Source organism: Sitophilus oryzae, unplaced genomic scaffold, assembly GCF_002938485.1.
Source record: "Sitophilus oryzae breed Bouriz unplaced genomic scaffold, Soryzae_2.0 scaffold_119_pilon_pilon, whole genome shotgun sequence".
Classification (NCBI taxonomy): domain Eukaryota; kingdom Metazoa; phylum Arthropoda; class Insecta; order Coleoptera; family Curculionidae; genus Sitophilus; species Sitophilus oryzae.
In genome coordinates, this window is record NW_022145837.1 from 1857947 (window position 1) to 1874850 (window position 16904).

Below are 16904 nucleotides of genomic sequence, written 5' to 3' on the forward strand. Positions count from 1 at the left end.
GGGTTAAATAAATAGTATTTTAATACCTTTAATCTTAAAAAAATGTTTACTAGAAGACCGTACAGTCGAACATTGTTCTTTCTAGAACCTCTTTATTAGAATCATCGCAAATTTATTAGAATATTTTGAACGGGAAAGCAAGGTAGTAATGGTCCTTAATGTCCCTTAAATGCTGTTAAGAAGGTGAGTTTTGTTGATGTAAATAATAACTGTTTATATATTTATAATTAATTTATTTTTAGTGAGCAACGCTGTGTCGGTCAAGCTTAATCACTTGACTAAAAATTTTTGGAATGAAATGTGGGTACATTTATCACTTTAGCGTATGTATATATAATAATTTTGGGTATTAAGCTCATAAATATTTACAAAATAAATTGATAAATTAATATTTCATTATAACTAGAGTTAACAAACCATGAATATTTATCGTTGCTATTAGTAATTGTCACTATGGAACAACAAATTGATATTTTTATATAAATATTTAAATCCTTTATTCTATAAATTTTATATTTTACTATTCAATTATTCTGAAAACTTTATTTTATTCTGTAAACAATTTCATATATTTTTTTAAACATTTTAGTATTTCCAACTGAATATTTTTACTTTATTTATATTTATTTTTATCCTAACAATTATTAAATATATTTAAAAAATATACAATATTTTTTAGTGCGAAATGAATGATAAAATGCTTGATAAAATGCTAATATTTATGGAAAAAACAAAAAAATATATTCATTTACGTTATTTATAAACATCGTTTTTAATTGAAGGTTTTCTAAAAATAGAAACAAATACAGGAAGGACAAAAGATATTTATTACCTTTTACAAGTTATTATTGTACTTAAAGTGCTTTTCTGCAATAACCATCAGTACATCTTAGACCGGACTTGCAAAGCCCGTAACAGGGTTTTCTGATGCTACAGGGTTCACCTTCACCTTTAAAAAAGTGATAATATTATTTTTACATAGAAATAGTTTCTTGTATAATCTGTAATACCAAAGATATTTAAACTCAACCTAACCTAACCTAACCGAGTTTATTATCTTTGTGTAATACTATCATTATTTCAAATGTGTATCAAAACTTAGCAATATATTAAAACTGATGAAGATATACAGGGTGAGTTTCCTAAGATGTTCTCTATAGGTATCTCGGAAACTACTGGAGACAGAGATTCGGTAAATTGGGGAAAGAATTGCAGTTTTGTGGGGTCATAAATATGCACCTTTCAGATTTTTGTAAAAGTTCATGGCTTACTAGATATTTCGAAAAAAAACAAATTTTGGTTATTTTAAAATTTGTCCCTAATTCCATTATAATCTATTTTAGACAACAAGTTTTTAGATAAAAGTTGTAGATAATCACATCCCAAATGAGTTGTTCTCCGATTTTTCCAAATCAAGCCTGTCATTTTTGATATATGACACAAGCATATGTTTTTTTTTTAAATGGAAACCATAGTTGGCCATGACTTCATAAAAAGCGCCATTTTTTTAGCTTTTCAGCTATACAGGGTTGTTCACCACATACGACACGGAGTATTGTCGCTAAACGATGAGATTTTTACAAATTGTAAGTTTGGGGTTCGTTGAAGGACTATTAGAGCTACAATTTGAAAATATTTTTACAAGATACAGGGTGTCCCAAATAAATAAAAAATATCAAAGTTGTATTTTTTTAAATGGAACACCCTGTATATTATTACATTTTTAGTTTCTACGATTAAAATAAAGGTAAATTTGATTAAGGTTTATTATACTTAAACCTTACCGTTTTTGAAATATTTTCAATTTTATGAAATTGCAGTAAAATTTTTAAAAATTCATTTCTCCAAGGGTATCAATGTTTTTAATACTAAATATTTAATGAAGTTTATTTATTGATCAGTTATTGTGTTGCAATAATAAAAATAATACTACCTTATACAGAGTGTCTAAACATTTATTTTAAATAATTATTAGCTTCAACGGCAATAACTTCTTTAATTTAAATGGAATGCCCTGTATATTTTAGGAGAATCAGATGCACAATTAAATTGTCTATCAAATTGTATTATACCATTTTTTACCTATCCCTTCAAGTTTTCGTATAAAATGCATTTTCTTATAATTTAGACCTCATTTATCAATATATCAATGGAATATTGACATTTTAGATTGTTTTTAAAGCAACAAATGTACAAAATGTACAGACTAGTAATATTATCGTTTTTAGCAAAACGATAATATTACTAGCCCATTTGTATGCAAAAAGAAAACTATTTAAATCTTTATAAAAGAGTATACCATTAATTAAATATAACACCATTATTTGCGCCCATATACTAATTAATTACATACTTAATTGTGTTCGTTATTAAATTATTATAAATAAATGTGGATTTGAGTCAGAAATCAATATAATAATAAGTTATCAAATTAAAGTCTCTGTAGTTATAAATAAGCATTTATTAAAAAATGAAATATCATTTTTAAGGTGTTACTTTTTATCACACTGTCTAATGCCCATACAAAATTCAGTTTTTTAGTATTTGGAGCAATTATTATTAATCAAAGCAAACAGTCAGTTAATGTTGTTTGAATACTGGAATCATATTAACTGATCCTCTTTAACAAATATTTAAACAGTTTTTTTTTATTTTTTAATGAAATAAACGAATTATATCGACAATATTAGTATCTGTACTCTTTAAAAATTTGATACATCTTTAAAAATAATCTAAAATTCAATAGTCCATGGGTATATGGATAAATAAGTTCTAAATTACAAAAAAATGCATTTTCTACGGAAACTTAAAGAGATAGGTAAAAAATGGTATAATATAATTTGATAGACAATTAAATTGTGCATCTGATTCTCGTAAAATATACAGGGTGTTCCATTTAAATTAAACAAGTTATTGCCGTTTGAATTTAATAATTATTTAAAATAAATTTTTAGACACTCTGTATAAGGTAGTATTATTTTTATTATTGCAACACAATAACTGATCAGTAAATAAACTTCAGTAAATATTTAGTATTAAAAACTTTGATACCCTTGGAGAAATGAAGCCTTAAAATTTTTACTGCAATTTCACAAATTTGAAAATATTTCAAAAACGGGAAGGTTTAAGTATAATAAACCTTAATCAAATTTACCTTTATTTTAATCGTAGAAACTAAAAATGTAATAATATACAGGGTGTTCCATTTAAACAAATACAACTTTGATATTTTTTACTTATTTGGGACACTCTGTATCTTGTAAAATTATTTTTAAATTGTACCTCTAATAGTCCTTCATCGAACTCAAAACTTACAATTTGTAAAAATCCCATCGTTTAGCTACAATACTCCGTGTCGTAAGTGGTGAACAACCCTGTATAAGCTATAATATTTTTTAGTTATTTAGTTATAGCCAATTCTTATCTTTCTTGATTAATTTCACTTAGTTAGCCATGGAAACAAGTTCAATCCTCGTTGCTCTCAGAAATGTAAAACTGTCACATCCAAACTTTGTAAATTAAAATAAACAAAAACTGTAAATATGAATTTTTCAAATGAAGAAAAGCGTGTAGGATTATTGGTTCAACTTTTCTTGGTCATAGAGTTTCGAGGATACGTTTACCGGTGAACGTTACTTACGTTTTTTAGAGAACGGTTTTCAAGAAATGTTAGAAAAGTTAAATTTAGATACTCGCGCATTAATAGAGTGGTTCCAATATAACTTTCATTATAACGCCCCTGTCCCCCACAATGGATAGAAAGAGATGGACCAATTGCATGGGACTCCTTGATCACCTAGCCTATCCATTTTAGATTTTTTATGCGATATGGTTAACAACAAGGTTTACAAAAGAACTTATTCAGTTTTTCAGAGATTCAATTTTAAAAAGATGCATTTATGTACTCAAAATAATGGCGGATTTTTTAAAGTGTATGTAGTGATATTTTTATATGACACATTATAAAACCATGCCAACTAAGTGAAATTAGTCAAGAAAGAGAATTTAAAAGAGATTGGCTATAGCTCAGTAATTTTTTGAAAAAAACATACTATAGGTTTTATCGCTAAAAAGTTTAAAAACCGACGCTTTTTATGAAGTCATGGCCAACTATAGTTTCCATTTAAAAAATCATACGTTTGTGTCATATGTCAAAAATGACAGGCTTTAGAAAAAATCAGATAACACAAACTCATTAGGGATGTGATTATCTACAACTTTTATCTGAAAACTTTTTGTCTAAAATAGATTATAATGGAATTGGACAATTTTTGAAATAGCCAAAATTTGTTTTTCTCGAAATATCTAGTAAGCCATGAACTTTTTCAAAAATCTGAAAGGCGCATAACTATGACCCTACAAAACTGCAATTATTTCCCCATTTAACCGACTCTCTATCTTCAGTAGTTTCCGAGATACCCATAGAGAACATTGTAGAAAACTCCCCCTGTATGTGAACTTACATAGAAGTTTTCTGCATTCTTTGCAACATCCACAGTAATCTATGGTCATTGCTTCGTTTTCCTTGCATACTGGCTCTGTCTTGTTACATTTTATATCTACGTCACATATTCCACAAGGACCTGTCTTGGGTTTTTCGCTAAAATTTCAAAAAACCTGAATAAGCCATTCTTACAATTTTTTTCTTCTTTATTCCAATTTATATAATATCCAAATCCTACACAAAATATTAATGGAGAGAAAGTAACAAGAAACTACTAACCTAAAAATTACTACAAGATTGTAAATAAAAATAATTACCTGCATCTTTGACAACATCCACAGTCATCCCAAATTAAGTACTGTCCAACTGGACATTCTTTTGGTGGAGCAGCACATCTAATTCGTTGACATATTGTCCAGTCTTCACAAAAAGATATAACACTGCCAATATTATATAAAACAATTAGGAAAAATCCAAGCACAAGTATATTTTGCATGTTGTAGCCGTTCCTAAAAATTTAAAGTTGTCTGTTTTTTAACCTTTAAAAAATATATTATGTACTTTACCTTACTTAATATATAAACTGATATGGAATGGTTCTAAATATAACTGAAAAGATTATGTATATGTATGTTATACATATGCCGAATAGCTGATAAATATAATAATAGGTACTGTTTAATTTGTATAAAAAAACATATTGTTTTTAAATCGTCAAAATATGTCTCTATCAGAAAAATATACATATAAGAGAAATATTTTGTATTTTTGAAATATATTATACGAATATTTAAAACAAAGATAAAAAAAATATAGCGCATGTTTGATAAATATTATTTGCAATCTTTATTTCTAGGCGGACTCTCACGACTCGTGTACTTGTACAAACATTTGTTATTGGCATATACTTGCCATGACGATAAGCGGTTTGTCTTGTGCAATTATTTGTCAGTCGTTGCCCCCCGTGATTGCCAAGCTTGTTGCAAAAAAAATTGTTTACAGGGATAGCATACTTGCCAAATACGCAAATATTAGCGTACTTGCCAAGTACACGAGTCGTCAGAATTCGCCTTACAGCGCTTTCAGATGGAGCGGAACGTCCGCGCTATTGTTTTTTCAAGATAGCTCATCCGGACGGAGCATACGCGACCCATGTGAAATTGTTCATATAAACTCATGGTACTTGCTCGAAGGCGCGGACGGTCCGTAGCGGACGCTCCGCTCCACCTGAAAGCGCTGTTAACGTTGAAAAGAATATTTTTTTATTATTATATTAGCTTACTCTAAATTTAAGTATATAAAAAGAAATATAATAACAAATAATATAATAGGAATATCAATAAAAGATGATAAACATGATCTAATAATCATTTGTTGATTAAATTTGCTTTATTATAAAGTTAATACATGTCAAACTAAACTAAAAATATGAATATTTATTTCAGAATAATGTGTATATTTATAGATTCTTTTTCTATTTTTTGCAATTTTCTGGCTTCAAACAAATTGTGGCGTTGCAACATACTAAACCTTTAGCACACTGGGTGTTCCAAGGAATTGTTAGCCCACCGAAGTCACGGCAGGATCCATTTTCAGCTAAAAACCACAAAAATATATATTACCATTAAATAAAAAGATAAGAGTTTGAACTTAAGTTAAGTAGCTGATTTAACAAAAATTCTGTAATTTACGTATAGTATTTTAAAGGGTGTTTCTTTGGGGTTGGACATTAGTCAAAAATTGGCATTATCGAAAAAAACTTTTATAATTTATTACTATGGAAGAAGAAATATTTTGAAACATTCTTACTAAATGCACACCCTATACACGGTGTCCTATATAAAAATTTCGTTGTTAGGGTACAGAAGATGCAACTTTTCTCTAATTTATTGGTTTACGAGATTCCTGTTGTGTGCATTCTCATATAAGTCACCGTGTATTATATACTTACGTATATCTTTCGCACAGTGATGACAACATCTGCAAAATGTCGGCATCAAGTGATATCCTTCTGGGCAGCATGTTACGTTCACTTCACAGGTTACATTCTTACAGTAATCTCTAGGACATACAATTGTCAATCCTCCCTGCATAAGTGCCAGGATAAAGATTGCTACCGATATAGGCACAAGGAGTCTTACGGACAATGCCATATTTTGTACCATAAATTTACTAAAAAAATATATATAAACGTTAGAAAAAAACAATTTGTATATCAAAATATAACTAGTATAAAACTCCTAAAAATTAAATGTCTTAAACTTTGAATATGTTAGTAGTTAAATCTGTCAAGGCTTGTTTAGATAGATGATTTTTTTGATGTGAATATTGAGGCCTTTACAAGTCTATTGTGGTCATCTCCTAGATTATATTCTATTCCCTAGATTATATTCTTCATTTATAAAAAAAAACCATTTCAAAAAAAAGTAGTGTCGTATTCAGAAATATTAGTCATTAATGAATGAACACTGAGTTTATATTTTACTTACCTGTTTTGTTTATGAATAGAAAACTGTGTTTTCGAATAATAATATCGGCTTTTATATTATTTTTTATCGAAATTTAAAAGGCAATAATTTTAAATATGTTACTAATTTGTACTTGACTTACTAAAACACATAATAACTATAAAATTAGCAAAAGTAACAAATTATATCTCAATACATTGGTAATAATTTTTTCTTTTAAAACAAAATATAAATATACGTAAAAGACATAAAAAACGTAAATTGATATTATGTACTATTTTTTATTTAAAAGAGACATACTAATCTATTTTCAGAAAATTAGTTATTGCTGAATATATTTTTTTGACAATTAATATATTTTAAAAATCATTCGAAATTATCTTATAACAAATACGATATTTATAAAAAAAAATTGGTTGAATAGGGTTACCATATACAATGAATTTTCTGGGGATAAGTAAATTTACTATTTAAAAATCGAATAACCATATTCTATAGCCATTTTATGTTAGTGTAGTCAGTAAAAAGGCACTGGGGCAAAAGTTACATCCTGCCAAGAAGGATACTACTTGATGCCTACAATATGCGGATGCTGTCATTACTGTGCAAAAGAATACGTAAGTACATATAGACAGGGTGAATCTTAATGGAAAAGGAATGTAAAAGGAATCTTATATGGAAAGCTTCGGCTCCAAGTCCGGCAAGAAGGCCACAATAAAGCTGTCAGTCATAGTAAAACAGGCGAATATCAACCTTACAAAATCTGATGTAATCTATGGATGATAATCAAAATTTAAATTGAACAGTATTTTAAACTCCTCTATGACAGATTGCAATATAAATATAACAGCAAGGAATATCAATAAAAAGAAATGATAAACAAAAAATAATTGTAATGCCATATGATCGAAAAAAACGGCGTCAAAGACGGCTGGGGAATGACAAACGATTATAATTTTGGCGAGGTTAAGCCCTAGACGTCATTACTTAGCAAGTATTCTTCTTTGTTTTTTTAATGGCACTTACTGCCAGTTGGCATTAAGAAGTTTATAATTTATTTTTCTATTGAGTAAAAATGATGTTTAAATGTTGTAGTTTTCGAGAAAAAATAATTTGTGGAAATAGATTTGTATGTCTGGAAACGTTCTATCCTTTTTTAATCTTTTTATAATGAGGAAAATGCATGTTTTTAAATAATGGTTTTAAAAAATAGTTCATATAATTACAAATTGAACAAAAAAAAATCGTTGATATCGGTTAAGTAATGCCTCTAATATAAAATTATTAAATATTGTTAATTTAAATGGCCGGGCAAACGTTCTCTACCGCGCCTTGCCGCTGTGACGTCACCCGCCGTTCTTCTGGTTGAGTGGAGCCAGACGCGTGTTTATTTTACACAGTTTGCTTTTAAAGGCTATTGAATCCGAGTCAAAATTTTAGTTATTTGTGTTAATTAATACATAATTAGAGTAATTAGTGATATTTATAAATAGTAATGGATGAGCGAAAACAGAAAAAAATGGTCCAAGGCCATGAGAAGAGATGAAAAGACAAACGTTAAATTATCCTCTATTTTTACGATTTATTGTTGTGAAGATCATTTTGATGTAAGGTATATGAAATTTGAATGTATGTACAGGGTTATTCATTATATTTTGACACCCACATACAGCCTAAACTGCAAGTTTTAGAAGAAAACATTAAATAAGAAAGTTGCACGGTTTTTTATATACTCTCTTTTAAAATTAATTCTAGTTATACAAGGTGTCTCATAAAAGGTGGTGCAGAAAATTGTAGGTATTTTTCGCTTTTCAACTGTCAATATTTCGTAAACATTTGAAGATAGGTATAGGATATTATACATGAAATATATCTAGAATATCTAGAAATTTCCGAAGAATCCAAAAGTATAAAGGATGTCTCACTTAAAAAAGTAACTTAATTTTGGCGTTTCCTTATGGGACACCTTGTATAATATTTTCATTACTGATAAACAATTTATTTCCTATAATTTCGTAAAAAAAACAATCTTTAAAAATAACAAGGGTAAGGGGGTGTCAATATATAAAAAAAAAACTTTCTTTATCACGCTATGCTGTGGAGTTATTTTTCCACGTACTAAACAAATATTTTTGTCTCTTTTCACTTCTACATAACATATCTCCTACCTGATCTGAAAAATAAGTTTATAACATTAATTTATAACTATATAAAAGTTCGTAATAGTAGGTACCTACTTATACTTAAATATGCCTCAGTACTACAAAGAATAAATGTTTCATACCTCTCTATTTTTTTCCTAGTAATTCAGCACCAATAAATTGGGACTATGTATTTATAAAAGCAGCCAACATAAAAGCATCGACTTTTGGCAAGTTATCTGATTGTGCTTTTGCAAACCCGGAATCTGCCATTACTTAAAAAATTCTCAGAACACACAACACATACAAATAATAACTGCACAAAAAAGCATAAAAAGCTCCTTCAAGCAACAAAAATGTCTTAGTACGCCACCTAAATACGTACATAAACGGAACACGTCTGGCTGCTGCTGGCCATCGCGCGTCGGCGAGAACGGCGGGTGACGTCAGACCAATAGAATATCTTTTCAATTCGCGAGGCGTCGATTGCGTTATCCATAGTATTTTAATGGCCCGTTTTATAAAATTGTGGTACTGCTTTCAAGAAAAAAGTTTTTTTTTGCATTTACACATATTTATTCTAATAAATTGAACAGTTTCTGGCGAAAAATAAAATATATGCATCTTCCTCATTAGTGTTAATTTTTTAAAATGAGCCAAAATATTATTATCGATTGTCGTTCCCCAGCCGACTTTGACGCTGTTTTTATTCGATCATACGGTATTTTGGTTAAAACTACTTTATTATAGAGTTAATACATGTCAAACTAAACTAATAATCTGGATAATTATTTAAAAATACTATGTAAATTATCGTTTTTTTTTCTATTTTCTACAATTTTCTGGCTTCAAACAAATTGTGCCGTTGCAACATACTAAACCTTTAGCACATTGGGTATTCGAGGGAACTCCCAATCCACCTATGTTGCGACAAGATCCATTCTCAGCTAAAAACACAAAAATACATATTACCTTTAAATAAAAAGACTAGAAATTATATTAGAATAACTGATTTAAAATATGTCCAACAAGTTTTTCTGTTTTTGGTCACTCTAAATTTAATGTAATACATGTTTTGCCACATTTTCAAAATACTATATTTTTTAACAGAAAATTTAAAAATTTAACAGGAAAATAAAAAAATTGTGAAAAAAAAAATCATAGACGTGTTTCTGGAGAAATATACCACCCCTAAAAATATTTGCACTTATTTAAGACTCACCCTGTATATATACTTACGTATATCTTTCGCACAGTAATGACAGCATCCACATATTGTAGGCATCAAGTGATATCCTTCTTGGCAGGATGTAACGTTCACTTCGCAGGTTACATTCTTGCAGAAATCTTTAGTACATTCAATTGACAAACCTCCATTCATAAGTGACAGAATAAAAATTAGGACAGATATAGGTACGAGAAATCTTACAGACAGAGCCATTGTTTATACTAGAAATGTAAGAAAAACATTAAATATTATATGTTCCTTTGATTGTTCATTTATTGAAAAAAAAACTAGGTTATCTCTAGATCTATTTCGTTACTGAAACAGAAATCTAAAAAATAAAAGTTATTTCTTGTAAAACACCACTAAGTAGAGTCCAAAGACGGTTACCTGCTTAATTTACACATACAAAAGATTGGTGGATAACCCATATGTTGTTGACTTTTATACTATTTTTTTTATCAAAAGCAAATTTTAAAAACGTTGTCAGTTTGACTTGAATTATCGGAAGTACAAAATATGGGTAAAACCTGAACAATTATTGCTGCCTCAATGCATTGGTAGAATTTTTGTTTCAAAACAGTAAAAATATACAGGGTAGGACTTTATAAGAAAATTCCTGTTGGGCTAGACCAGAAATTGCTAGAATCAAATAATTTTATTTTATTGTTTAGGTACATATATATAGAGTGGGTCTTAAATAAGTGCAAATATTTGGACTCTGGAAACACTTCTATGAGTTTTATTATTATTAACATTTTATGAAAAGGAACAAATAAACAATAAATTTCTGGATAATAACTTTATTACGATTTGAATAATTGATACATTTTTAAAAATATATTTTTCATTTCACTTTATTTTAATACACCGTATGATCGAAATAAAAACGGCGTCCATTTGGCTTGGAAATGACAATCGATGACATTTTGTCTTTTGTCTTTTGTCTTTTGTCTTTTGTCTTTTGCCTTTTGCCTTTTGCCTTTTGCCTTTTGTCTCTTGTCTCTTGTCTCTTGTCTCTTGTCTCTTGTCTCTTGTCTCTTGTCTCTTGTCTCTTGTCTCTTGTCTCTCGTCTCTCGTCTCTCGTCTCTCGTCTCTCGTCTCTCGTCTCTCGTCTCTCGTCTCTCGTCTCTCGTCTCTCGTCTCTCGTCTCTTGTCTCTTGTCTCTTGTCTCTTGTCTCTTGTCTCTTGTCTCTTGTCTTGTCTTGTCTTGTCTTGTCTTGTCGTTCTGTACAAATGACAGACTAATATAAACTAACGATTTTGTAGTTATGTACGGTCTCGTTTATTCAACTTATTAAATTTATTGCTCTGGGATGGTTAGTTTGAGAAAATCTTCTTTAAAAAAAGGTCTTTTTAAGAATACCGATAAGGGTCGTACTGCCCGTATACAAGTAGCTAAATAAAAATGTGGTGGGTCCATTTAGCAAATATTTATGTAATTAGACAACAAAAATATACATAAAAACGCTGTTCTGGTTCATGTTAGAAAAAACCTTGTCGACCAGTGTAATTTTTGTAAAATTTTCAACAATTATCTGATTTCAGTCAAATCGAGGGGATGCATAATTATTCATTTTCAATTCATATAGGTAATATGTCTTTTGTATTTTATTCTATCATGTATATTATATAATATATATATTTTTAATTCATTTTTTACAATTTTGTGGTTTTAAACAAATTGTGGCGTTGCAACACACTAAACCTTTAGCACATTGTGTATTCGTTGGAAACGTTAGAAATCCCCAGTCAAAGCATGATCGGTTTTCAGCTGAAAAAAAAACATAAATAATATAATAAAACATTACTATATGATCAAAGTAATAAACATTAAACAAACGTATATCATCTATAAAGAATCCAAATATACTAGTCGTCTACATAATTTATATTTTATAACTTCCAATAATACTGTTCTTCATACCATACATACAAGACTGAAGGTAGAATTTCAACATTAGAGACAATATTTTTCTAAAAGACATTTTATATGGTATTGTAATCTGTGGCAATACTTACGTATGTCTTCCACACAGTGATAGCAACAACCACAAAAAGTCGGTAGCAAATGGTATCCTTCTTTACATGAAGTTTCATTGACTCTACACGTTACATTCTTGCAGTAATCCGGCGGACATACAATACTTGATCTACCCTGTATTATTAACAGAACAAATACGGCTACAGATACAGGAAGAAGGATTTTTAAAGACAGTACCATTTTTAAGCTAGAAACAGAATGAATATCAGTAAAAATATTTTGTGAAGACGATATGTTTTATAAATCTGATTATAATTAATTATTATAATTACAGAAACAGTTACCTTTATTATATATTTTAAAATTATTTATATTAGTTTATTTTAATGTTTTCGAGTAATAATTTATTCAACAAAATATTACATTTATTTTTACTTACTTGTTTTTGAAGCAATTTTGTAATAGGTTTCCTATTGGAAAGTTGAAACAATTATATGGATATTTAAAGCATTTTTATCGCCAGTTTCAATGTGATAATTATTGAAAAGTTTGATTACCATATTGTACTTTGTTAGTAACTTATATTTATTTATTTATCGGTGCGCATTTTAATGAGCAACAAATAACACAAAACAAAAATAACAAATTTATAATATACGAGGGTGAATCAAAAACTAATGTTTATTGGACCGGTTCAAACAACACTGCAGAACTAATAATTTGAAACATGATCAAGTTTGCAATTTAAACTTGTGAATGGCCTTTTTTTCAAATCAAAAAATTGATTTGATTTTTCTCCTGAGACTGTGTGATAAATTATACTTCAAGAAAGGAGAGCACAATTCTTCTGTGTTCTATTAAAAAAGTGATGTTATAAATTTTTCTTAACTTCCTGATCGTCTTTCTTTTAATTTTATTTCACTTTCTGGCGGTTCAGGTAAAACGTTATCTACAAGTCCTATATTTAAAGGTTTTTACTACCTCCAATAGGAAAGCCAACAGGTATCATGCTAAATATCTTTGAAAATTCTGCATATTATGTCTTATATTACAAATTTTGCGGCTACAGTGATAAATAATTGTTAATTTAAATGACAAACTATACAAGGATCCCAATAATTACATCGATTTATATGGATGTTACAATACCATCCATAATGAATGACACTGACCGGTCTGGGTAATTTTTTCAATAGTTGATTGGATGTGGCACTTCATAATTGACTCTCATTCTATCTCAATAATCGATCTACTGTCCTTTAACTAGAAATTTGAAAATGACTGTTTGCGGAACAAATGACACAAATATCGTTCTTCGAATTTCGAATTTTAAGAGGGCTTTAAATAAGCAGTAAATTTTAGTTTAAAAACGGTTATATTTCTAAAACCATTCGGTAGAGTATAAGAAATTGTGGTATTGTTGGAACGGAAATTTAGTGATAAATCCACTGAGCTAAAAATATATAGTATTTCATATAAAAATATACAATATACAACAACTTTGGTTTGAAAATATGTTTGAATCACCCTGTGTTTTGACAAAAATATTTTCAAAGTGTGCGTTACCATTACCATAATATGTAAAATAATTAAATGAATTTCGCAAACCAAAAACCTAATATATCTTTTTTCGGAAGCCTGAATTTCCCTGTATATTTCCAGGTAAATGACATCTAGGACTTCACCTCCCTAAAATTATCATGAATTCTTATTCCCCAGCTATCTTTGATGCTGTTTTTTTTTCGGTCGTATAATATTACTAATAACCTTTTGAAATTCGTATAGATATATTTTGACGTTTAGTATTCTGATAAATAATAATTAGCTATCAGAATGTACAGGGTGACGCCTCTCATACGCCGCAGAAGCTCCAAGGAGAACGGTATTTTATATCGAAATAAAATTTCGGCAGCATATGTAGGTTAACTGAAAGCATTTTATAAAAATATATAGAATTATATAGGGTGTCCCCAAAAAAAGTTACACATCAAAGTTGTGATTTTTCTAATGGAACACCCTATATATTAATTAATTTTCGGATTCTATGAAAAAAATAAAGGTGAGTTTTATTAAAGAAGCATATACCTAAAAACTAACGATTTTGACGTATTTTACATTTTGTGAAAATGAAGAGTAAATTTTAAATTTCGATAACAGCTACCTAAATTTTATCTGACCTTGTATAGCCTGATAATTAATTACAGTAACCATTGTATGTTAAACCAAATTGAAATTTGACCAGAAAAGTTATACAGGGTGAGACAAAATTAATATGGCACATTAGTCTGTTTAGATATCTTCAAAATATTATTAAGGTTGCCTACCCCTCAGACGAAGATTTTCCTAGATATTTTAATTTTTATGAATTTGCGTCAATAGATCTTTATTATTTGAAAAAATCTAGGTGGCTGTGTGATACACTTTTTGTTAATTTAACAAAAATTAAAGATTGTAGAGTAAAATCCTCAACGGTAATAAAAAAAATACACGTCTAAAACATATTTTAATTATTACAGAGTTAAAACTAGATATAACACTATAATTATGTGACAACAATTAGCTAGATGAAATAAAATGCTCTAAATGCTTCCTTTCCTGTTAACTGCATAAAATAATTGTCTTTTCAAAATGATCTTTTCATTTTAAAAGACATATGTGGAGTTCTACCAAAGAATATCATAGCCATGCACCTAGATTTTATAAAATAATAAAGATCTACTCAGATCAAATCATGTAAATGAAAATATCTAGGAAAATCTTTGTTTGAGGGGTAGACAACCTTAATAATATTTGAAGAGAAATGAATTGAATATCGGAATAATATACTGGGTGTTCCATTTAAAAAAAAAGAGTAACATGCTTTAAAAGGCGACCAATGTTCAATATTAATTTTGTCTCACCCTGTATAACTTTTTGGATCAAGTTTTAATTTGATTTAAAGTACAATAGTTAATTTAACTACATATCAGGCTATACATAGGGTAAATTCCAGTTTAGGTAGCTTTTATTGTAATTTAAAAATTGGTCTTTATTTCTAGAAAATATTAAATATGTCAAAAACCTTATATTTTAGTCATATACTTCTCTTATAAAACTGACCTTTATTTTTCTCCCAGAATCCAAAAATCAATTAATATAGAGGGTGTTTCATTACAAAAAACACAACTTTGATATGTAACTTTTTTTGGGACACCCTGTAGAACTATCTATATTTTTAAAAAGTGCTCTGAATTAACCTATATATGCTCACAAAAACTGTCATTCTCCTTGAAGCCTCCGCGGCGTATGAGAGGCGCCACCCTGTACAATTCCCATTTTAAAATGCCCATGGGCAACTTTGAAATAACATATATACCTACTATTTTTCCTCTGCAAAAAGTTAAAAGGTATGTACTCTTTGACTATCGCATAACATTAAAAAAATACCGTTCAACCGGCGAACTTTGTCTTTTTGAAATAGTTCGCTTCTATTTATGGCTTTTATTCCACCATTTATATGCAATTCTCCAGACGTCTTTTCGTAAAGGGCGCCCTGGATGCGGAACATCGGTTCATTGTCGCTTTGAAAGGGGTTAAAAGCAGTATTGTGCCATTCGGTTTTTTCTACTTAATTTGTATTTTTGAATAGGATATAAGAGGAAAGCGAAACGCATAGCAGAAATGGTGGAAAATTCCACTTTCTTGAAAATAAAACGAAAAAAGATAAAGTACCGGGTGCGTCTCAAAAGTGGCTCACCTCAATAACTTTTTTATTTTTTGAGATACAAACGAGATTTGGTATGTTAGTCGATCTCTATATGCTAATATATAAAATTAAAAAAGACAGCATTATTTATGCAACAAAAAATTACCATTCTGTTTTACATGTATTCAATCTGACAATGTTGGTTAAAAGATGCCCAAATCGCATTTTTAATCATATCTCAATTTTTTCAAATGGAACGAGGGTGGCTTATTAGCATATTTGGACAAAGCTTTTTTTTTACTAATAATTTGGTACCACACACTTGGTATTTCGAGGCAAATTGTCGTTATGAATCTTTGAATAAGAAGACTAAGGAAGGACCATAATGCTATCCATGTATTCATGCATGGTGGGCGGAAAAGCCACCATAAAAGCTCTCTAGGGTGGGGATCCTTGACAGTTCTGTTTGACGATTCATTTGACACATTTGAATTTGATTTGAAATTTTGTGGATTTGTCAGTCTTTACGGAGCTTATTTTATGTTATTTATTATTTATTCTACTACTGATAGTTGTATAAAGGTAGTAAATCAAGATGGAAATTGTGGCAGAACTTAAATTAACAGTGACACTATCGCGATTTATTGAAAAAGACTCTAAAATAATTGGTTGTGTAGCGTGCGGTAGATCTCGGCAAAAATTGAGTGAAATAATGGAACAACTTTTCGCTAATAAGTGACTATATAATATAGATACGTGTAGTAAACCGATCATTTATGAAATTCACTTAAATTAACTAAATTATATATTTTTCTTGCATTTTAGCTTTTATTTATTACTTGTCAAAGATTAGATGTCAAAGAATTTATATACGTTAATTTGACTTACTTGCTTCAGTAGCGTATCGGATGTTTGTGTTAATAAATACTTATTATAACTTATCTATTTTTATTAGAA

The 16904-nt window shown here is 29.0% G+C and overlaps 2 protein-coding genes and 2 long non-coding RNA genes across 5 annotated transcripts in view; all 4 read right to left on the reverse strand.

The window, feature by feature from the left end:
* LOC115891874 (zinc finger protein OZF-like) overlaps positions 1 to 16904 on the reverse strand; it is a 203506-nt gene that overhangs the window by 89919 nt on the left and 96683 nt on the right. The window lies entirely within an intron of this gene.
* Positions 809 to 5118, reverse strand: LOC115891883 (turripeptide OL55-like). Of its 2 annotated transcripts, none has more exons than XM_030912483.1 (4): positions 5011 to 5118; positions 4762 to 4953; positions 4464 to 4600; positions 809 to 949 (listed from the first exon to the last, which is right to left on the reverse strand). In XM_030912483.1, exons 2-4 carry the CDS (start codon positions 4938 to 4940, stop codon positions 855 to 857), a joined length of 411 nt encoding a protein of 136 aa, XP_030768343.1. In that variant the 5' UTR covers positions 4941 to 4953; positions 5011 to 5118; the 3' UTR covers positions 809 to 854. The 2 variants fall into 2 exon arrangements, with proteins under 2 accessions (XP_030768343.1, XP_030768344.1); XM_030912484.1 differs by having other exon boundaries at positions 5016 to 5111.
* Positions 9801 to 10699, reverse strand: LOC115891891. Its single transcript, XR_004051933.1, has 3 exons — positions 10669 to 10699; positions 10293 to 10502; positions 9801 to 10000 (listed from the first exon to the last, which is right to left on the reverse strand). It is a non-coding gene; the product is annotated as an uncharacterized LOC115891891 (long non-coding RNA).
* Positions 11451 to 12790, reverse strand: LOC115891887. The gene is made up of 3 exons (XR_004051929.1): positions 12702 to 12790; positions 12301 to 12509; positions 11451 to 12052 (listed from the first exon to the last, which is right to left on the reverse strand). It is a non-coding gene; the product is annotated as an uncharacterized LOC115891887 (long non-coding RNA).